Raw genomic sequence first — 24,044 nt, forward strand, 5'->3', positions numbered from 1 at the left:
CATCATCCGTACACACGGCGGCGACGGGAGCTCCTGTATCGGCAGGGACGGGTCTCCCACCGCTATTCTCTGTCTGTGCGGAGGAAAAACACTGACAGAGAAGAAAGACGACCGCGAATTTCCTCCACGAAGCTCCCTCTGGAAACTCCGATGGATTAATTTGATTTTTCTGCGGTGAGCACGCTTTTCTTTTTCTTCTGTTGAATTTCAATTGGTGCGCCAGCCTTGTCCCCTATTTTGCGCTGTGGATAGCGAGTTGAATTCATCTCGAGAGGGAGAGAGGCAGAGAGAGCAGATGAGATAAATAACACATTTTGAGTGGCTGCAGTCACGCCAGTCTTTACTCCGAGTCTTCCTCGGAGGGCTGGCTTTGTCTGATTTGCGTAAACATTGCCCTCGCTGAGGAAAAGACTGGGAGAGCGGTGATGGTGACTGTGGATGATGTTTTGCAGTGATTCTGGAGAGTGGGCTCTTGTGTTGCAGCAGGGATGGATGCGCTGCAGAACAGAGCTGACCACTGAGGCCATGCGCACACACACACACACACCTAATAAACGCCAGGCTGGCCTTCGGACAGCCTCTTAATTGTTTACCTCCACAGGAATTATCATATGCTTTGAGTTAATTGCATTGCCACGCTGCTAAACATCCAATTAAAGCTGTTCCAGTCGGGTTATCTCATGTGTCTGGAGGTGCAGCCATCCATCTTGTGAGCAAACACTGGGGATGATATGTGTGAGCTAACCCCACTGTTACCCATGTGCAATAAGTTAGTCAGCAGTTATTGTTTTGGTTGTTAAATTGTTCATTCAGCTCCCTGAAGGCCTGAGTTCAGCCTGCCTATGAATGAGTGCACAATTGGTGTGCATGGTATGTATCAAATTTGAATGAAAGGAGTTGGATGTTGTGCTTCATGGACCGTGCACTTTTCCCCCTTCAGACTCTCTCTCCCTTATACAGTTCAACCTGCTGGCGCATAATCTGCCAAACCTGAAATAAGTTATAAAGAAATGCACGTGCTTTTCAAAATAAGGCTCAGTTGATAACTTTAGTTTAAGACCATTTTGCTGGTTTTTAAGATTTTTGGAAGGTGTTGGTTGGTTTTGACATCTACTGTGATGATTATAATTGTAAAATTAATCTGTCAAGCAGCAGAAAATAAATTAGCACTTAACTGTAAAATCATCATTAAGCCACATTTGAAGATATTTTTCTAGTTTCTAAAATGTGACCATTTTCCATTATTCTAAATATTTAGGAAGACTTAGTTGTTTGGGGGTCTGAAAAAAATCAGGTTTCATAGATGGAAATTGCAGTGGGTATATTTTATTGTATTCTGATGTTTTAGACACTAAATGAATGAAAAGTGTAAAACAGCCACACATTTTTAGCATTTTTTTTATTAATAATATAAATAAATCAAACAAGTTGCAAGTTTTTTTTTTTTTGGTTTTTTTTGCATCTGCTAATTGGCTTATCGTTGTAGATCTGCGTCCAGCACTTGTGCGCTGTGTGGCTTGTGCCAGTGTTTTACACTTTCCATCAACTCAAGTGCGATTTTTAGTTCTGCCAGAAACCTTCCATCCTCCGTTCCTGTAAACCCACCTCATCATGATTTCCACTGGATTCTTGCATCGACCATTACCCTCCACTGGCACAAGATTTGGAAAGAATCGTGTAAACCCTCAGTTCAGACTGTCAGGCAGAAGCAGCAAGAATCTGCTCTGGTATCTGGATAATACTTTTTTCCTGTTTGGAAAGTGTTCACCTAGTCTGCACTGGTCTCGCTGACTGAATAGACATATACAATGGGATCGGTGATTTAACAACATGACTCAAGAAGCTCAAGTATAGACACTGTGACACTAAAACACAGCTAGGCTTAAACCCACACGCACGTACTGTATGAATCTCAGCTGCGTGTTTTATAACTAGCTCTGTTCATTCAGCACACGAAGAATGCTTTGAAAGCTTTAACAGTGTTTCATTGTGCTCATAATCTTGTAGCAGAGTGAAAAGTGGCCATTGTCTCGTTGTTGATACACTGAATGAACTCGGTTGTCTGACACAAGCAAATGTTGTAACTATTCAGAGAATGGCAGCCATAAGGAGGAGATTGTCAGCGTTGTACCAAATCCAGCAAACATAACAGTGGGTTTCACGTGCATTCAAATGTCCCACAGCTTTTTAAAAAGAAAAAAAAAAGATCCTCTGTTGGTTCGTTGGTCTTGTCTTTGTTCCATGATCAGAACGTTGAATTATGGAGTTGAATAAGGTCACAGTGAGTGCGATGCCAGTGGGAGGCATGTGGGAAGTTTGACCTTGTTTTGTGCCTTGTCAGTGATCTGAGTGTAAAAGGACCCCCACACTTCAAATTAAACAGGATACCTTTTAAGAAGATGTGTTGAATTGCAAAATAGTCTGAGGAAAGACTGTATTCTGGAGGGATTTGTAGGTTCATAGAGGTTAAATTATCACAACATTGCCAGATGTAATGCTCAATTGACCATAATTTCCACAGTTTATTAGTCAAAGCCGCGTTTCAATTTGTTTTTCTAAGCTGAAATAATATCTTGTAAACTTGTTACCATTAGGTTCACATGTAGCAATTACTCTGCAGACTTGTATGATTATATTATATTGTAACATTAAGACTTTATTGATCTCCAGAGAGAGAGAGATTAATAAGGTTACAGCATTTTACAGCAAATTACTTAAAATGATGAAATGATTGAAGGACTTGTTGGAGTCAGAGTCAGTTGCACGTAATGTTACATACTTTCCCTGAGCTCAAAGTTATGCACATATAGATACATATTTCATAATCTTGTAACACTTAGAAAATCGTCAGATGTTCCCTTTTTAGAAGCTGCAGATGTTACACTCATTCTTACGTAATTCTTAATGAAATAATTGTTGCTGTTTAGGGAATTTCAGTCTTTTTTTAGTCTTACACATCCAATTATCTTTTTTTTTTTTTTTCTTGCCGGTAACACAAATCAGACTGCAGATATATTTGTTTTTCAGGCCTGACTGAGTCTCTCCTGGTAAATCCATCAGTTAGACTGTGCGACCCTGACATGTCTGTCCTTTTAATATAGTATATTGATTGCAGCTTTACTCCAAATGACCCACTATCTCATTATGGCCTCCAGCGCTATGACTGTTGTTATGGATGATTAACACTCGAGCTTGTGCGGCATCAAAATAAAGGCTGTCATTTGGGTAAATTAATTTCCAGTTGAGCCGAGCGGTTGTGACAGATAAAGTAAAGCTGACCCCGTTGCTGTGTGTTCGGTACCCAATCAAAAAAAACTGCTTGTTCAGTGGTGCATTTGATAAAATAGTGTGAAAGCTGATAGTTACTAAAGATGGGGCACAGTTTAGGTTTAGTAAGCAAAAACAGGTTGTGGATTTACCTGTGGTGGTAGGCGTGATGGAAGTCACTGCAGAGGGTGTCCTGCAGCGATATTCACAGATATTCCTAAAATTCCTCACACTTTTAGATGTTTCAGTTTACATATGTTCCATGAACACCTCATTTATGGTCAGTTTCTTTAAAAAAAAAACCCTCAACATTTTAACACAGATTTTGTGAAAATTAAACCAAAAACACCAACAGCAGAAAACTGCAATTTATACATTGTCCACTTGAGGCTTGCTCTAAAAGGAGTTGGTTTCAGTCCAATTTACAACTGATAGTAAATGGTGTGTAGCAAATGAAACGCAGAGTTTTAACATGTTTTTGGTGAAAAACTTGAGGCCTCTCACCTTTTCGTTCTCTTTGGCTTTTGAATTAACTCTTACAACACATTGCAATCTTGTCCCCGAAGGACCTTCCTGATCACGCCATTGTCACTCTCTCTACAGCAAGCTGCTCATTTGGGTCTGAAAATAGCGTGATGATTGCTATTGCAGAGGCTGAGGTGGTCATGCAATACCCAGGCTGTGCCATGAAAGGGAACAAGCCCCGAGGCTTTGACGCCATCATCTGCTGGTTTGGTGTGGGGGGTTTGTGCTGCAGGTCAGGCATCGAGTAGACTTGCGTGTGTCTGTGTCCATCTCCACCATGATGAAATGCAGCGAGAGCACCAATCTAAAACTTATGTTGTGATCTCATACGTAGCGTTGACTCATGTGTGTAACCGGAGAGCAGAAATGTATCTATGATGAACGCTCGTGAAACTCTTATTAAATTACCGTGTAAATGTGAAAAGCTGCTGATTCACCGACTCATCTAAAGGATTCTTCATCTTGTAAATCAAAGATTATTAATTGGAACAATTGGATCGCAACACAGACATGATTTAATGTTTACAAATACACACTGTGCTATAAAAAGACCACACAGGGAACATGTATGAATACTATATTAAGGCAAAATGTTATAGATTCTGTGCAGCTGAATGGTAAATGTATGCTAAAGCTACAGTAGTCCCTAGCCTTTTTAACTTGAAGAGCAAGATTTTCATAATCCCCACAGGCAGCACAACGACATGAGATTTCCCCTCATTTACTCTGATCCCTGCAGGAGTGGAGGCAGTGCTATTTCAATCACTTGAGTTGAAGAGAAAATCCACCAGAAAACCGACTTCACCTGCTCAGTTAATATATTCTGGTGCTATTGCAGTTCTCCGCCAATGATGTCAAACACGTTAGTCTTATTAACCCCACGTTTAGAGGTTTTGGTATCAACGGGAACATAAAGAAATGCAGTAACTATGGGAAGTTAAGATTCGTGGCCTTGATATTGTTTTTCTCTCTGTTGTGTATTCATAAGAATTTATTTTTATTTTTCCATGCCTGACTACCTCAGGTCACCTTGTCATTCGAGGGCATTGCCAGCCCACAGCTGAGAACTCAATCCCAGTCCTCACACGCGTGGACTTCGGGCACATTCTTGTTAAATACAGTCATGTGATAGTTCCAAGTTCTAAAACTAAGTAGCCTCATGATTCAATCGTTTGTAGAACAACCTTTAGAAGTTATAACTTGAAGCAGTCGTTTTCTGTATGACTCACTTTCTTACATCATTGTGGTGGAACTTTTGCCCAATTTTCTTTTCAAAGATGGTTCAGTTCATTGAGGTTTTTAGGCATTTGTTTATGCTCAGCTGCCTTAAGGTCCCACCACGGCATGTCAGTCAGACTGAGGTTTGGACTTCGACTGGGCCGTTACAACACTTTGACCCAAATGGCTAAGCTTTAGCTGTCAAACAGATGGCCTCACATTTAACTTTAGAATACTTTGACATGCAGAGAAGTTCATGGTCGAGTCAGTGACTGCAAGGTGCCCAGGTCCTCTGGCTGCAAAACAAGCCCAAATCATCCCCCCTCCCCCACCGTGCTTGACAGTTGGTGTTTGTGCTGCTATGCCTCGTATCTCCAAACATGGCTCTGTGTGTTATAGCCAAACATCTCTACTGTCCTTTAGACAGATGAGACCACTTCTGAGGCCACTTCTGTTCTAGACATTTTGTAGTTTGTTCAGATTCAACTTTGCAAACGTAAGCTGTGCTGTCACGTCCCTTTTAGAGAGAAGAGGCATTTTCCTGGCAACCATTCCACACAAGCCATACTCATTCTGTCTTTTTCTAACTTTACAGTCATGAACTTTAATATTTAACATGCTAACTGAGGCCTGCAGAGTCTTTTACAGGTTTTTGTTTGTTTGTTTTTTTTGCAGTTTCTCGACCATTGAAGAGTCTGACCTTGGGCTGAATTTACTGGGACGTCCACTGTGGCATTGCATTACCCACACACCTGAATGCTTCAGTTATATGGACAAAAAAGTTTTCACATAACTGTACATTCATAGCTTTCCTGGCCATATAAATACTGTAACATCCCAAGCCGAGTGACAGTACTGGATATGTGGTTTTCTTTGTTTTTGTTTTTTTTATTTTAAATTATTAGAATTGGACTGAAATCACAATGTGTTCCAGTCCTCCTTTTTTTTCTCCGTACAATTTTGAGCCCTCATGAATTCACACTCATTGCCACCCAGTGTCAACTTGGTTTGGAGGCCATCTTTGGTTACTGTCAGCTGTCCCAATACTTATGAAATCACTGCAACATGTTGAAAAGACACGTTTTGAACTCAACTGTGGAAAATCAATTCATTCTGCTGTGTTTGTAGTAGTGCAGCTTCTTCTCCTCAGTGAATTGTTAGAGCGGATCCCCTTTTTGTTTTATATCAGTTCTTAGATGTCGATTAAAAAGTCAGAAAATACCCATCACAACATCCTGAAGTCTTCATTTACTTGCTTTGTCCAGCAAAAAAAAGATAAAACAAACAGCAAAACCAAGTGTGGAAGCACTGAAAAGTCCACATATTCGCTTTGAATATTGCTTTGATTTGTTCAAGGTTGGTTAAGTTCTCTTTTGACTAATGTTATGCATTTGCTTATTAGAAATAGCGAGCCATTTATATATAGGATTTTTACATTTAAATATATCAGCTGTACTTTAGAGCAATGTGCTGTAAATACCAGAAGATTGGAGATATAAATATAGATGTCAAAACAGATTATTTTATATCTGAAGGATTATTGGAGATGCAACAGCAGCCGTGCTTCTTGTATTTCTGTCTGCGGTCTCTGCTTCGGTCAGAGCATATACTGTAACGCTGCTGCTGGGCTCGTTTCTTCTTCTGCGTATTTTATGGGGTTTTATTGGCAGTAATGAATCACAGTGATGTCGGTCTCTCTGCAGCAGTTACGTCCTTTCGTTACTTAAGCAAACTGGAGCTAAGCTGTATAGTGTGGCAATAATGAAATCCTGTATACAGAAGGAAAACTCAGTTTTTGGTGTCAGAGTCCCTCTTGGTACTTTTTCCATACAGGCAACACAGCAAGGATTTTTCTTGTCGAATGAATGAATGAATGAATGAATGAATGAATGAATGAATGAATGAATGAATACAATTTTATGCAGCAGAATTAGTTTTTCTAGCTGGTTAATCATCAGATGTAACGTGATCTTTCAGAGAAATCTGACCTCAGGCTTAGCTTCTTCTGGACCAAACTGCTCTCTCTGAAGTATAATAGATAAGCATTGATGGGTTTCCAGCAGCTTTACAACTTACACTTGAAAAACCACTTTTGGTGTTTTGCCATAATCTTTGCAACTTTGCAACAACAATAATCATTTCAAGATTTTGACACTGCACCATCATGTGACCTCTTCTCAAAGAGGGCATTATTTCCCATTCATCTGATACGTTCATGCATTTTCTCCTTATCTACATATAGTGCTTGACTTGTTACATTCTGCAGCATTTTCTCCCACTGTGCAGCAAGTGACACATCTGTTTGCACTTTTTGCCTGTGCAGGCATTAAAGTTTCTTGCTAGTAAATGTAAAACAGGCCTGAAGGGCTTTGATCTTATACTGTGTAGCTTTGCTTGTAAGCATTAAGCACCAGTCCTTCAAAAACAAGCCTGTGGTTCCTGCTTGTTTTCTGCTTGGAAAATAGTTTCCTTAGAAAGACGTGCTTATTTTCCAATATTAGCAGCATTACCTAGTGAAGTAAAACCTGTGTTTAAAGGCAGATTGTGCTTTTTGGGGGGGTTATACAGCTGGGGTAAAGAGCACTGGGATGATTTCCCTTGTCCTCGATCTGTTGCAGTGTTGACTTTTGTTCCGAACACCACCTCTCTCCATTCACCGACACTGCAAACAAGTATGTTTCCAATTAGCTGCCTCTGAAGTCAGCTGCCTGCTTATGCCGTTGAAAGACAGCGCTGCTGCCGGGGCCCTCTTAGACATGCTGAACTGGTTTCGTGAGCTTCCAGGGCTTAAAGGGGGGGAGGGGGGGGGACACGGCGAGCCGAAATGTTCATTAACTTAACTGGGTCTGCAAAGACGGCAAGGCTCTTTTTAATTGACAAAGCAGAAAGCAGGCTGTGTCCCTCATTTCAAAAACTGGTTTATCTTTGCTTTAGTGAGGGCAAATGTTCCATCAGCATGCGTGTGCGTGGCTCCTTGTAAAGCAAACAAAAATAAAGTAAATGCTCACTTGTAAAGTCAGTGGCTCGGTGTAGACTCTTCTCCTCAGTGTGGTCATGCAATCAGATGGAAAGTAAACTGTGATAAGTAGGGCTATTAAATTGTTTTATGGCCAGTTTAACTGGATATTCTCAGCATAAAGCATTAATGCAAGCATACATATGCAGCGGTCATATTTGCCGAGCACATACAGCTGTGGTGCATTGTGTTCCTCCATTTAATTAGTAATGCATCTTTTAAAGCGTCGTGTTTAATTTCAGCCTAATTGAAAGATTTTTCAGAAGACTCTGTGGAGCTCTCAAAGGAAGCTCTGAAATAATGGGAATATTGAATCATAATTTCCCCAGTGGAGACGGCTTTTGAGCTATTATTTTACCTAAGTGCTAATTCCATCTCGCTCTCTTTCTCTCTCCACCCACAGACAGTAGAGAATGGGCTGTGTCCAATGTAAGGATAAAGAAGCAGCAAAACTCACTGATGACCGGGAGACCAGCCTTTCGCACAACTCGGGCTACCGCTATGGGTCCGACCCCACTCCGCAGCACTACCCCAGCTTTGGGGTCACCACCATTCCCAACTACAACAACTTCCACAGCGCAGCCTCGCAGGGAGTCACTGTGTTCGGAGGAGTCCACACGTCCTCGCAGTCTGGGACCCTTCGGTCTCGGGGAGGCACAGGTAATATTAAACGGAGGGCTGTGAATGCATGTGAGCTACTTTACGTGACTTAAAGATATTTGCCACCTTTGAAAGGGCTAATGTGCATAAAAACTGCAAATAAACAGAAAATTTGCATAATTTGAAAATAATTTGAACCTGAAAAATACATGAATAGAAAATATCACATTTTAAAAATGATAGTTTAAAAAAAAATATTAATTTGAATTTGGTTGCCAGGAATAAATTCACTGAGTACCCTGTTGGAAGATAAGCTTACATGCTGTTAAGTAATGGGTCAAATTACAAATAGAGCAATTAAAGGAGAAATAAAATGTCTAATTTAAACTGTCTAAAAATGTCTCTGAAGGCTGCTAGCTACCTGGTAGGATGGATCCATTCTTTCATGTTGTTTGTGCAAAATTGTTGTGTGCTCACAGAGCCAGGTGGTTTTATGAGTTACTGTTGTTTTCTCGTCAGCTCAAAGCAGTCTGGCTGTTCTCCTCTGACCTCTGGCATCATCAAGACATTTTCACCCCGAGAACTGACACTCACTGTATATTTTCTCTTTTCCGGGCCATTCTCTGCAAACCCTAGAGATGGTTGTGTGAGGAAAATCCCAACAGGTCAGCTGTTTCTGAAACACTGTGAGCAGCCCATCTGGTGCCAACAACCGTGTCGTATTCCAAGTCACTTAAATGACCCTTCAGTTTGAACTTCAGTAGGTCATCTTGACCATGCGTACATGCCTAAATGCACAGAGTTACTGCCATGTGACTGGCTGATTAGAGATTTGCATTAACAAGTGTATGGCCTGTGGAAAAAAACAGCTTATGTTGGCTTGTCAGCTTTCTGTTCTCAGAATTACAGGCTCAACTTAAATAACGGGTGAAGTTCGTGGCTTGTGTGGCGTTTACTAAATGAATAAGTGAGCCTTCTCTTGTGTGTAGTAGAGCCTCAAAATGAATAGAAATGCCCTAAATTATGACCAGTTCTCTGTGAAGAACAACGACAGAGAGCAGACTTTTTGCTGAAGAGTGCTTCAAATGGGGAGAAATGAGCTTTACAGTCTTTTGCTCGAAATTTGAAAGCTTCGTATCATCCGATTTATAAATCGCCACCATTCTTGCTTTGATGTCTGTGACGCACTTTGAACCCTTTTTGTGGTTGAATAAAAACAACATCTTTGAAATTGCCGTCACCAGCTCGCATGAACAAGAAACTACTCTAAGAGGGGGAATGTGAAATAAAATGCATGTCTAATTTGTACAGTGAAGACTTGAGGGGCAAGAAACTGAAACTATAACAGATGTAGAGCAGAAACTTGATCTGATCTGCAATGACCTCAACATTTCGGACAGTGTGCAGATTTGGTCGACATTAGGATTGCAGCTTGGAGGATTTAGATCAAATCAGAAAATGAACACTTACAGTTTTAGGCTTATTAACAGATACTGGCAGATTTTTGATTGGCTTCCCTCATCTAGACCATGGGTAGCACCAAGTAGTTTCTATATTTGCTCGTTAGGTCTGCAGTTTTATGTTAGTTAAGTAGGTATCACAAGTCAGTTAATAACAAAAAGTTGTTTTTGTGAAATCTTTTTTACCCCACCAACTTCTTTATTATATTTTTTACCGATTTAGAGTCTAAGTGCTCCTTTCTTGTTGTTAAACTGAAATCTTACAGCTGTCATTAAGGTATCAGGACATAAATCCAAATCAGTTAGTGGCAAAGAGTTTGCTTCTGTAAACTAAGCTTTGTGTCACACCTGTAGCAATTAGCTTTTTAATATGAATGTTTTACTTTATTTGAAAAAATAAAATGTCCCACACAAGTCCTTAAAAGTAAAACTTTCTTTGCTTTTATTTAAAATTTCTATGAGCGAAAAACTCCCTCAATTCTTTTTAAGTTAGCGCTGCTAGTGAGATGTTTGGAAAGATAAAAGAGTAGATTGTGTGTATTTGGACATGAAATGATCTGGATTATATTTTTTTTAATTTGTTTTGTTTCTAAGGTGAAAATAATGCAGCAGATGGGGTGTAAAGAATAAACAAAGAAGGCAGTAATATTTATTGCCGTTACATAAGCGGCAGCCCCATGTGTTAGACAGATGAATGAACCCTACAGTAAAAATGGAATGAAAAACCCACCACCATAATATTTCAGCCACATAACCGCCACATGCAACATTTTTGTTTTCCGGCAGGGGTGACTCTCTTTGTGGCCCTTTATGATTATGAAGCCAGGACCGAGGATGACCTCAGCTTCAGAAAAGGGGAGAGGTTCCAGATCCTCAACAGCACGTAAGTGTGAAAACATCTGCATGACAGCACCAAAAGGGTGGTGGTTGTGTTTTCCTTCTCTGGTCCGTCTGTAACAATTGTTACACCGGCACCAATCTGACAGACTTAACCAGGTCTGTGAGGTTCTTGAATTCTCCTCACTTTTTGTGTAACTACAGTGATTTTTGTTGCTTTATCGCATCTTTAAAGGAGAATTAAACAGTCAGACATACTTGCGGGCTGTGAGTGGGCGTTTCCCATGGTAAATGCTGACTGACATCTGAGAGCCTCTGTTCTGTCTCCCTGTCATTTTGTGTTTTCTCTTTCGCTGAATCCAAACCAAGCATTTCCCCTAAACGCAACCAGTTATCTCAGCTGCTCATGACAGTCAAACTCCAGTCCCTAACTCCAAACGGAATGGGAGGTCCTGCTGGAAACATACACTCACCAGCCACTTCATTAGGTACACCTTCAGAACTGCCTTAATTCATTGTGACATAGATTCATCAAAGTGCTGCAGAGACTTTGGTCCATATTGACATGACAGCATGGCACAGTTGTTGCAGATTTGTTGGCTGCACATCCATGATGTGAATTTCCCGTTATACCACATCCCAAAGGTGCTATATTGGACTGAGATGTGGTGACCATGGAGGCCATTTGAGTACAGTGAACTCGTGTTCGAGAACCAGTTTGAGGTCATATGAGCTTTGCGACACGAGACATTATCCTGCTAAAAGCAGCATGTCAAATATGGCGCTTAAACAATGCGCATTTAGTGTTTAGGAGCCTAAACACTAGCCCACCACTAACCTAAAGCAGATCTGCGTTGTTTACACCAGATGTCTGTCCCTTCTCTTCTGACCTCTGGCATCAACAAGGCATTTTCCCGTTCAAACCATTCTCCGTAAATCCTGGTTGTGCAGGAAACTGACACCAGCACCCATGCCTGATTCAGCTTCACTTATATCCCCTTTCCTCCCCGTTCTGATGCTCAGTTTGAGCTTCAGCAGGTCGTCTTGACCACGTCTACATGCCTAAATGCACTGAGTTGCTGCAACGTGATTCGCTGATTAAATATGTGTGATAAAAAGCAGTTGAAAGGTGGATCTAATAAAGTGGCAATGAGTGTAATTCCTTTTTTAACCAGGAAACAGTCTATAACAAAGGGGAACCAAAAAGCTATTGCTAGAACATTTATATATTTATATATAAATTTTAATAATATATATTTGCACAAGGTTGGAGGTAATTCCCACCGGATATTATTTGGGATATAAGAAGCGCATTTGTGGCGACAAATGAGCAGACTGTCCAAACAATGTCCTGAAAATTATAAAGCAGTCAAATCATAGTTGCGAATGAAGAGCTTCAGCTGTAGTCAAATTTATGAATTCAAAAATTGAGTTTATAATTTTAATTTCAGAATGGTTGAATCACATAAGGGTGGTCATACACGGGGGTCTCTACATTACAACTGCTTTGAATGCTGTTGTTTTAGTGCAAATCTAAGACAGAGTATTAAGAACTGTGCGTTTATTTCTTTAAATGTAGTGCATCCACTCTGTTTGTTTACACGATGAGTAAATGGTGATCTAGCTCTCTGTTAAATCCACCCTCTCATTTTTCAGCGAGGGAGACTGGTGGGAGGCTCGTTCTCTCACTACAGGTGGAACTGGATACATTCCCAGCAATTACGTAGCTCCCGTGGACTCCATCCAAGCCGAGGAGTGAGTGAAACTTTTTCATTTGAGCACACACTCTCACACACAGCCTCCACGGGTCTCCGAGGCACGGCAGCTTCATCACCAGAGAGCATAAATATTTCAGAAGTCAGCTCATTGCCTTTGTTAGATGTGACATGGTTGCACGCACAGTACAAATAGAATATTTAGGAAAGCACTGAAAACAAATTTCCCACTTCTTTTTTTCCATTTCTCCTCCTCCCTTCAGCTGGTATTTTGGTAAATTGGGTCGAAAGGACGCAGAGAGGCAACTGCTCTCCAACGGCAACGCCAGAGGCACTTTCCTGATCCGTGAGAGCGAAACAACTAAAGGTACTCAAAATGAGCAGCAGCTAAGATGGTGACTGTTTGAACACTTTTAAACTTTAGGAAAACTGACAGGTGTTTGTACATAAGTAAATACTTAGGAGCACATTAAAGTGAAAGTAAGTAGAAGCAAATTATTTATGGATAAACCTAGAATAAGCTGTCAGACTTAAGATTGAATAACTTAAAATAACATCACAACCAATCTGTTCTAGGAGCCTACTCTCTCTCCATCCAGGACTGGGATGACGTGAAGGGAGATCACGTTAAACACTATAAAATCCGCAAACTGGATAATGGAGGCTACTACATCACCACCAGAGCCCAGTTTGAGACACTCCAGCAGCTAGTGCAGCACTACTCGGGTGAGACTCTGCTGCTCAGTGTGTACAAAAACATCTTAATGGTATATTGTGTGTGGGTTTTTTTTCCTTCTTCTTTTACACTTCCACATTTCTCATGTGACCCCAAATTGCACGGTCATTTCAGCCAGGGCTGCAGGCCTGTGCTGCAGACTGATCGTGCCGTGCCACAAAGGCATGCCTCGTCTGACCGACCTGTCTGTCAAAACCAAAGACGTGTGGGAGATCCCGCGGGAGTCGCTGCAGCTTATTAAACGCCTCGGCAATGGCCAGTTCGGAGAAGTCTGGATGGGTGTGTATCTTATTCCTCAAATTCCAAAAATTCCATTTTGACTAGAACGCCATTTTTGAACTTGTTGTGATTTCTGAGTGGATTTAAGATTTTGGGGAGGGCTTGGGTTAAGTTGAACCCTGGGAAAAACAAAAACAAGTTATTAGAATATTTCTAGCTTCATCTAATTCATTAGCATTAAAATAACATTTTGATTCATTTCTCCCATTAAAAAGAAAATGTATGTATCTGTGCACGCTCTTAACCGCTTAACCAACTCAGGTTAACAGGGAAGCTTGGAGTCTGTCCCAGCTGTGACTGGCTGATAGGCAGTGTGCACTCTTGGTACAGAGAGAGACAGCCAGTGCATGTATTTGGACTGTTGGAGCGCCCGAAGCGAACCCAGAGAATACATGCAAACCTCAGTTTTAATTACGATCTCTTATGTCATACTCTGACTTAATGCAACTTTCAGGGAGTGTTTGTTTCTAGTTATGTGTTAAAAGAAGTATGGCCTGTTCGTTTTTTCTTTTAATTAGACCGAATGTCACATTTTGGGTTTTTTCTTCTCAGGTACGTGGAACGGCACCACCAAGGTGGCAGTGAAGACTCTTAAGCCCGGCACTATGTCACCTGAGTCCTTCCTGGAGGAAGCTCAGATAATGAAGAAGCTCCGACACGATAAGCTGGTGCAGCTCTATGCTGTGGTGTCCGAGGAACCCATCTATATAGTCACAGAGTACATGAGCAAAGGTAGAGGCTGCTTTAACAGTGTCATCATTGCATACATGCATTCATGCATGCACCTGAATAATGTTGTATAATATATATCTATCTGCATAGGAAGTAGAGTATGTGTCCCAGTTTGCTGTATAGCAAACGAAGTTTATTTCACATTGTGATTGTTAGGCAGGATGCATGGAAAAACAGATTTTCAGTTACCACAGCGATACCTAACAAACATCTCACTAAGATGTAACATTCTAGGCAGAAATCCCAGAACTGATGCAACATTAGCACAACGTGATGCTTGTAATGATGTGGCAGCCCAAGAAAACAAAAGCCTGAAATCCTGACTGTATGTTTTTTTTCTTATCTTTTCAGGGAGTTTGCTTGATTTCCTGAAGGATGGTGAAGGTCGAGGCCTCAAACTGCCAAATCTAGTGGACATGGCGGCTCAGGTGTGAAAATCTTGATGCTCAGAAAACATGTTCCCAGGGAAAGATGTTTCCTTTAAGAGCTTAACTGACTTTAATCATCTCCAACTGTTCCCAGTTTAGTCATTTAATCTCACCACTGCTCATTTAAAGTCTTTTGTTTTGGTGATTTCCCAATCTTTCACACACTTTGCACAAATTCCACGTGATTCATGTTGTTTACTGAGAAAGTAAATGTATATAAAGCAAATCTGTGGGTTTTCAGTTTAGAGAGATGCTTCACTTTTGCTGTCCCACTTTTTTAGGGTGATAACATTTGTGTAAATCTTGCTTAGCACAGATTTAATGGCCTTGAAGCTATACATTGAGATGATGTTCAGTAGGAAAAAACCCCTCAATTTCCCAGGTGGCGGCGGGCATGGCTTATATCGAGAGGATGAACTACATCCACAGAGACCTAAGATCTGCCAACATCCTAGTCGGAGACAGCCTGGTGTGCAAGATTGCTGACTTTGGTCTGGCTAGACTCATCGAGGACAACGAATACACAGCAAGACAAGGTAGGCTTCACTCCAACACATTTTCATGAATCCATCGCTAATGCCTTCCTGCTTGTTTAAACCACAAATGAATTAAAATGACGTTGCAACGACACACAGTACAGAAACTGCAACATAGGTTACAAACTTCAAAACTGAAAAAACTTCCAGTCCCTGTAAATGTAGACTTTATTATATTTGTGCGTACTTTCAAATATGAGCAGCAGATTTTGTGTCAGAACTCAGTAATAATTCAATCACATTTGAAAATGCATACATAACACACACACCTGTGATCTGATTAACTAAGATAAGATCTATGGATCACCTGGTGTGAGTACACACTTAAACTTTCTTTGTGTTTATGTTGCTTAGACATTGTAATAAAGACAATATATGACTACAGACCGTGCTTGAGAAATGTCTGTTCAGTAGCAAAGTTGTCCAGTGGTGGTTGTCTACTAGATTTCTTATGTTTCAGTGAGTCAGGTCAAATATTGACTACTACTGGGAAAAAGATTAGAAGCTTGCACATGTTTTGTCTAACTCTGTTTCTGTAGGATTCATTAAGTTCCCTGTAAACTGCCATCAGAGGAAAAATGTTGGTGGCTTGGCAAAAGGGCTTATTCCATCCAGTTTCACACACGAACGCACACACACATTTGTGTTTCTGTAACTTCAGAGGACATTGCTTTAACCAAAATGAATTTCATGGATACAAAACCTAAACTTTCCTGATGTTGACCCCTGACCTCTTCACCTTAAAATGTTTTTATGCTGTTACTGACAGACTCATGTCACAACATGAGCAGCACTTGGAGCATGCTGCTTTTCTTTTTGAGTAAGAATTTGTCTTGATGGAACCACTGGAAAGCGGATGCACATGTGGTTAGCGCAAAGACAACCAAAGATGTGTTTATACAGGGGTACGGTGCCGGACTTGAGACCTCTTAAAAGGGCACTTGTTTTACACGAAAATATGCCGCTGCGATTATTGTTTGAGGGATGACGAGGAAGCAGCCAAAACCTGATTCACTCCAGTGTTGTTTCCCCCTGAGTCAGATGTGAACCACACCAGGAGGACTTCAAGCTCTGTTAGTCACTCTGTCAACATGTTCAGTCACTCATTTGGTAGAAATTGAAATGTTTACTTGCTCGACTCGGGCCAAGTGCAAACTGACACGGAGATGGATAATGGAATGGTTCCGTTATTTCCCTGGTGGGATGTAATGATGTCCTTATGTGCCTGCACTAATCAAATCAGTGAAGGGAAAAAAATCAGTACAGTAAAGACTGACCTACTTTAGTCTTTAGGTTTTGGTGGAAGCCGCTGCTGTGTATCTTTGTGTATATCTGGAGGGATGCAGAAGCAAAATAATAAATGTTACAGCTGTTTGAGAATGTTTGCGAAATTAATATCACCTGAATTTATTTTAGGTGCGAAGTTTCCCATAAAGTGGACCGCTCCTGAGGCTGCACTCTACGGGAAATTCACCATCAAGTCAGACGTGTGGTCATTTGGTATCCTGCTGACAGAGCTGGTGACCAAGGGCAGAGTGCCCTATCCAGGTGAGAGTGCTGAGCTTTGTGGGTTATGTAATCACCTCTCAAAACCAATCAAATGGCTGCATTCAGTTAATGCAGGCTGTGACACGAGACTTTGCATGATTTAAAAGGAAAAAAAAAAAAACGGTAGTTAGTTGCATAATGCACACTGCATTTTGCATTATACATAGAAATGTTCCAAGCTAATGAATGTGAATTGTTCCAGTTTCACTGACATTATAATTCCATTTCAACCTTTATATGAGCTGTCTAGTGTCTATGCTATGATTGCTGCAATGTTTTCAGTTTCCAGTGTAAGGCTTAAGGCGACATCACTTCTATGCAAAGCACTATTTCTTCAGTTCAGATCAAAACGGAAGGCTCTTTCACCGCCTTGACTGTTCACATTTTTATGCTAATCGACTATTACCCCCATCTTAATGTCACATTGCAACCAATAGTAGGTGCAGGAAGTCATCTACTAATCTGTTCCACGATACTGAAACTCAAAAGCAAAGTCTAGAGAAATGCAACTTATGGAAACGGCACAGAAAGACTGCTTACAAACTTGGTGATTTGATGGCAGCACAGCCCTAAACTCTCACTCTCTGTGCTCCTTTGTTCAGGCATGAACAACCGTGAGGTGCTGGAGCAAGTGGAGCGAGGCTACCGGATGCCGTGCCCCCAGGACTGCCCCTCGTCCCTGCATGAGCTAATGCTACAGTGCTGGAAGAAAGACCCAGAGGAGAGGCCCACCTTTGAGTACTTGCAAGCCTTTTTGGAGGACTACTTCACTGCCACTGAGCCTCAGTATCAGCCAGGGGATAACCTCTGAGCGCCGCGGCCCTCGTCTCATGTCGTTTCACCAGAATTCCACCAGAGGGAGCCAGACACCACGCGTTCTTTCTCATTCTGCGGCTCTAATGGTTTTAAAAGCTGGCAGACTCGCTTTCCAACCTTCAGACGTCATACAAACAGGACAGAGGGGTGCAAACACAGCAAAGTGACTATCAGAATTAGAAGTGACTGTCATGGATGAACGACATGAGTTATGTTGTGTAACGTGTATGTAATGTAAATACAAATTGCTTGTTTACTTATTATCTTTTTTCTGTTTTGTATTCCTTTTGATAATTTGGAAATGTGTGATTTTTTTTTTTTTCTCTTTTTTTCCCATTTTTAAATGCAAGGTTACATTTGTTATGGCTCGTAGAGAAGTGTGTGAGGCTCACAAGCTGGTTACAGATGTAGGAATAATAATTGTTGGGAATAGTTAGACACTGTGGACCAAAGTGTATCTGAAAATTAGTTTTTTCTTTTTTCTGGGAGTCCACTGACTTTTTTCTTTTTCTTTTTTCTTTTCCTTTTTTTATAAGGTTAATGTAACAATACTTTTCTCCTCTTCTCAAGGACTTTAGATGTACTATAACACCTGTTCTTGCCTTTTCTTGTTTAGTAATATTCTTATAATGTAAGGGAATGCCTTCATGCTTTACACACACTAACTCAGTGCATCATGGACTCTTCCTCCCAAAACTGTATGCCATCTGCACTAATATTGTGCATTCATTGCATTTCAGCTTCTGCCAGTGATCTTTTTTTTTAGGACTGGCTTAAAGTGACTTTTAAGTTGAGCTTTACGTAGTTCAAATGAGGACTGACCTCCTCTCTAACTGCAATCTTCGTTCAGCTGACTGCTTAGTATACTGACAGTATTTTTAAATGTATGTTGCAGATGGCAGCAGGCTGTGTAAGACTTCCACACTGTCTTTATGCTTCAACAGCCAAACAAACTGCCACTTACATGATATGAATGAAGGATGTGTACCTGTGTTTGTCCCTCCATAATGTGTATTTGAATATAACAGTTTGTGAGACCAAATACCTTTTCATTTCATTTTAAGAACATTTCAGTCAGTTGTTAAGAGAATCGAATAATTGATTATTTCCAGGCATTCGGCTTTGGATAGCATTTCATCTTCCTTTATTATCAATTTCCTCTCACTCTTAGTGTGTAATCACATGACAATGTGCCATTTATGTGTATTTATGTTGCTCTCCACGGGTGGAAAAGTCAGCAGAAACTTTTGTATCACTCCGTTTGCCCTGAGTTTAGTAGGTATTCAAAACTTTTGGTCTCTATTTATTGTCTCTGTCTGTTCTGCGTGCACAGCTGTTTTTGAAATAAAGAATCCTGCCATTACGACGCACTATTTAACACTGTTTGTGAAGCTCGTCTGACTGCTCCCGTTCTCAAGAAATTTCAGGTTCTCAGCAACAGGCATGGTGAATAAGCAGACATCTATCACTATTGAAACTGACAGAGTATAAATGACCCTGTGTTTTTTTTGTTTTTTCCCCCCCCCCTCGGGGTGAATTTCACACTGAATATGCAAATCATCGGATACATGTATGCCCTGCAGCCAGACATCAATCAGCTGCATAACCTAAGCCTGTTTTATCCCACGCTTTGTTTTTTTTTTAAAGTTGTAATGTGGACTGCTTTAAAAACAGTTTAACAATTAAACAAAGAGTTTAAAAACAACTAAATTTCTTACTCATGCAGGCTTTCCTGTCTAATCTGGCACAGGCATACAAACTGCATTCTTGGCTCTGATTGGACGCACAAAGGCGTGAGATATTTGCATATAGTAGGTTCCAGTGCAAGTCTGTGCATCCACAGGAGTCTTGAAACCAGACTTTTAACAGGTAGGTGATGCCTCTTTCTGGTGCTTTACCATAGACATGTTTATGAGCATGAACTTTCATGTTGTTGTTTTTAATACCTGCAAGTAAATTAAGCTCGATCTATTGATTTTAACACACGGAAATGTTTGTTTTACACATCATCTAATTTGATGTGGTACAGGATGTGTCTCAAGCTGAGATAAAATGGAGAACTCTGGAAAGGAACCAAAGCTAGAAAACAGCCTTCAACTTATGAACGCTGGAGTAAGAGCAAATTAAATAGATCGACCGAGATGCTGCATGAATGCAGATTATTTCTACCGAAGCCCAAACAGATGCAGAGAAATTAATCAAGAGTTTTGCGGGCATAAATTTCATTTTATGCAGCATGTGGAGATGATCCAACCCAGAGAACCAGAAGATGGAAGAGAAACATCTTCCAGGATGAATCTACATCATCAGACTTCTGATGACTGCTTTTCTCAAAGAGTGATGCCGAATGGCACAAAAAGAGAGTGCGGCAGCTGGGAATATGGAGCAAAGCGTTGTGGAACAACTGAGCCTGCAAATGGAAACACAGCGAGGTAACCATGTTACACTTTTAGGGAGTAAAATACTAGCACACATTTGATTAGTTAAAGCATTCATTTTCAGAGGGGAGGATGAATGCGACGCTCAACCTCAGAGTGATTTAGAAGAGGAACTCGAGGCTCCTTTGCCGCTGAAAGATGACAACGAGTGGCAACATTGTACTCCCTTTTTACTTCCCCACCACGACGTGCATAGCTGTGGTAAGGAAAGCAGTTCTGTGATCTGTTGTGATTCTTTTATTTGTGTAATTAGATAAAAGAAACCTTGAAAGAGGCTGTGAATACTCTGTATGTTTGTAATACATACACCTATGACACACCTGTAGGGTAACACTTCATAATGTCGCCTGCGACTAAGAGCACTATTCCCCTGTAATGAAATGGAATTTTAACGTATTTAATTTGAAATTACCTACATGTACTTAAAGGTAAGTACATTAGAATAAGGGGCTAGCAAGTATGCTGTACTTCGTGGCATGTGGCTGTATTATGGAATGACTTAACCTTGCCTAACTTCTGAGTACTTTACAGGAAAGGTGTCAAACTTTATGCAGTAAGTAATTTTAAGTACAATGCAGGTAAAGTAAAACAATTGAAAAACAGAAAAATATAAAAGAAGTTTTAAATATTAGGATGACCTTTAAACGTTTTGCAGTCCAGTATTTCAACATTTACTATGAGAGTTTATCACAACGTTGTGTTTTTTGTGTTTTTAAACCTGTTGTGAATTTAAGGGTCAGCATAATAATTAGTATTTACTGTGTTTGAGGTGAAAAACTAGAAAAAATGGTGCTGATTTACTCTTGATTTTGGAAAAACTGCTTTTACTGAAACACTTTCAACAGACACTCCCATAGAAATGTTTAAACTGTACACAAGGACCTTCTTCATATTATGAACTTAATACTCTGCAGGAGAATGGCTGTGTAATCTCAACCCACTCAACAGATACCATCCTCAGTCACGTCACCTCTCTGCTCCTTTCCAGCACTGGACACCTCGGAATCAACCCCAAAATGGGTAAACACAGCTGACGATGTATTCAGAAAACAACATTTTTTACATGTATGGTATATTGATAAAGGTACAATGGCTACTCCTTGGCAGTAGCCATTGCGCAAGATTATGTGAAAGATGTTGGTCTTCGTATATTTTTCTTTCTTGCTGCTTCAGGCTCCAGTTTCATGACCACTTTATGAATAACATCATGGGAAGTGTCTCAGTTAACGTCCCTCAGTTCTCACTTCCCACTGTAGAGGATGTCAGCATGCTGAATGTGCGCTCAGCAGGAGCAGAGGAGTCCGCTTCACATCCACAGGGGAAAAGGAAGAGCATCCGTTTGCCTGATGAGTGCCGTGAGTCACTTTTTTGGCACTTTATTGTCTCTGTAACAAGGAATGCACATTTAAGTGTTAACGGAACAGATTAATTAGTATCTTAGAGACATTTCGTCACCAAAACAGTTCGTGTTAGCGCAGAAACTAGCTACTTAGCAGGTAAACTGAAGTAATATTTATTTGTATTGTCTTTATAGATTCACATTTAAAATAAGAAGCAAGCTCAAAATAGTGTAAGAAAGCTAACTTTAGGCTATATTTTTGATTAATTTTTCAAATTTATAATATAGGAAAGAGTTACTTAGAATAATGATGATGATATTTTTGCTGACGACATTTTTTATACATTTTTTTTTTTCGTTTATTTTTAGAAATCAGTGACCCAAACCCAGTGGTAGCTTAATTATTTTCTCAAAATGTAATTTGATACCAAAGGCAGTCATGATGAAGGTACTTCACCTATCTGATCATTTTTATTTGCTGCTGTTTCTTCTTTTTTGAAACGTTTTAAGTCACAGTTTGGCTTTGAACACTTGCACTAAATGAAGCAACAACAGCCAAACCAGTATGTAACAGTATAGCAGAAAATACAAGTACGCTTATATTAAGCTGACACTTAACATAAAGCTTTAAGATTCTGATTGTTTGGGTTTTATTATCTTGTCTCTTCTCAGGAAACGTTTTCATCACTTACTCTTCAGACGTGTCCTCAGAAATGGTCCCCTTTGTGGATTTCCTCACAAAGCAAGGCTTTCGACCGGCTGTAAGCTTCCACCCTGTGTACACTATCATTTCTCCAATATCATTAAACACTTTGCTCACAGCCCTAACCTAAATTTCACAGATTGACTTATATGACAGCTCCATTAGATGTATGGACGTCAACAAGTGGACAGACAGTTACCTTAAAGATGTAAGTAATTATGAGAACTGTGTGCGAAGTTATATTGTTACCATAAATTGCTGCAAGTATCTGTAAGAGAAGACAAAATCTTCTACAAGTCTACCTTTTTTTATACTCCTTACTAGGCAACACTATTATTTGCACAGGTCTTGTAACATGTGTTTTTATATCTTATTTTTAAACTATGATTCTAGCTTGATGTAACCAGTCTGCTTTCTGTTAGTGTTTATGTAGTTATGTGGTTATGTGAGCTCCGGAGAATCTCAGATTTCCCCTGGGATTAATAAAGTACCCATCATCAAGATCAGCAAGTGTGTTACCCTCTATAATAGATAAAATAATATTTCATATTCCATGTTTTTGCTGTATCTGTGTTTATTTCAAGTTACTTTTGTATGAACACTGTCTTTTTATTCAGTGTCTGAAATTTCTGTCTGTTTTTTTGTTTTGTTTTGTTTTTTGTTTTTTTAACAGCCGTTAACCCTGATTATTATCGCCATCAGTCCAAAGTACAAGGAGGATATTGAAGGACCTGTAGTGGACAGCCATGGTCTACACACCAAATATATCCACTCAATGGTGAGGATAAATCAGCAATGGAGGAAATATTCAAATACTATACTTTAGCAGAGGAGTTAATAGCACACTGAATTAGAAAATGCAGTTAAATTGTTACAGTTGTGATATTGTGCAAAACTCTTGAGCCACCCTTAAATTATTTCATTTAATTTCTTTAGAGGGCCTTGAGCAATAATTCTCCAGGCTTTATGAGTGGCTTTTTTCTTTGGACATTCAAGCATAAAAATGCATTTAACTTAAAGGATGAACCAGCGTTATGTCTACACACGACAGAGAGCTTAGCAAAGAAACAATTTTAAATTGTATCTTTAGACACTTTGTTACAAACTCTATGTCAAAACATAAGGACTAGGCTTAAAAACAGATCTACAGCAGATGAGCAGTATTTGCTCTTACTCCAGGATTTATAATCCTTATATACATTTAAAAAAATGTTTTCACATGTTTCAATGAATTGCTGCAGCAATTTCCAGTCGTCCTAGTAAAATATAAATAAATGGAGCTGACTCCAGACTTTTTCCACAGTATTGTTATTTAGAAGTGTTCAGTATGTAAAAAACATTTATTCATTTTTTTCTTAACAGTAAGTTTCACGATTAAGTTCTTCATTCCTTTATTGTTTATTAATGTTTATGAACACAAAAAAAAATAAAGTCATATTTCTTTGCATAAATAATATGCAATAATGCTGACAGGTAAACTTAGAGTATTTTATTGTATATTTAATTTTGCCAGATGCAGAATGAGTTCATCCAGCAGGGGAGCTTGAATTTTAGATTCATCCCGGTTCTCTTCCTTTGTGCATCCCAGGTCAGAAAACATTTCCCATATTTATCCCTTTGTATTAATCTTATCTTTATTATATATTTAAAAAAAAAAAAAACTGTGGAAACTCTTGACAGAAACATGTCCCGAGCTGGCTCCAGAATACTCGCGTGTACCGCTGGCCACAGGACACTGAGGATTTGTTACTGCGACTGCTGAGGGAGGAGAGATACGTGGCTCCTCCTGTACCTGTGGAGCTCAGCCTGTTCATCAGGCCTGTTACCATGAGCGACGCAGCTACACTGTAA

The 24,044-nt window shown here is 40.0% G+C and overlaps 2 protein-coding genes across 2 annotated transcripts; both read left to right on the forward strand.

Annotated features, from left to right (window-relative positions):
- The first annotated feature begins 17 nt into the window (after positions 1 to 17).
- Positions 18 to 19,103, forward strand: fyna (FYN proto-oncogene, Src family tyrosine kinase a). The gene is made up of 12 exons (XM_063497459.1): positions 18 to 174; positions 8,430 to 8,686; positions 10,873 to 10,969; positions 12,580 to 12,678; positions 12,902 to 13,005; positions 13,215 to 13,364; positions 13,489 to 13,653; positions 14,206 to 14,385; positions 14,737 to 14,813; positions 15,196 to 15,349; positions 16,766 to 16,897; positions 17,500 to 19,103. Exons 2-12 carry the CDS (start codon positions 8,440 to 8,442, stop codon positions 17,706 to 17,708), a joined length of 1,614 nt encoding a protein of 537 aa, XP_063353529.1. The 5' UTR covers positions 18 to 174; positions 8,430 to 8,439; the 3' UTR covers positions 17,709 to 19,103.
- Positions 19,104 to 20,060: 957 nt separating this feature from the next.
- Positions 20,061 to 24,044, forward strand: LOC134644646 (E3 ubiquitin ligase TRAF3IP2-like). The gene is made up of 7 exons (XM_063497732.1): positions 20,061 to 20,145; positions 21,408 to 21,506; positions 22,163 to 22,251; positions 22,333 to 22,401; positions 22,867 to 22,971; positions 23,707 to 23,781; positions 23,874 to 24,044. Exons 1-7 carry the CDS (start codon positions 20,061 to 20,063, stop codon positions 24,042 to 24,044), a joined length of 693 nt encoding a protein of 230 aa, XP_063353802.1.

Source organism: Pelmatolapia mariae, linkage group LG16_19 (genome assembly GCF_036321145.2).
Source record: "Pelmatolapia mariae isolate MD_Pm_ZW linkage group LG16_19, Pm_UMD_F_2, whole genome shotgun sequence".
Classification (NCBI taxonomy): Eukaryota; Metazoa; Chordata; class Actinopteri; order Cichliformes; family Cichlidae; genus Pelmatolapia; species Pelmatolapia mariae.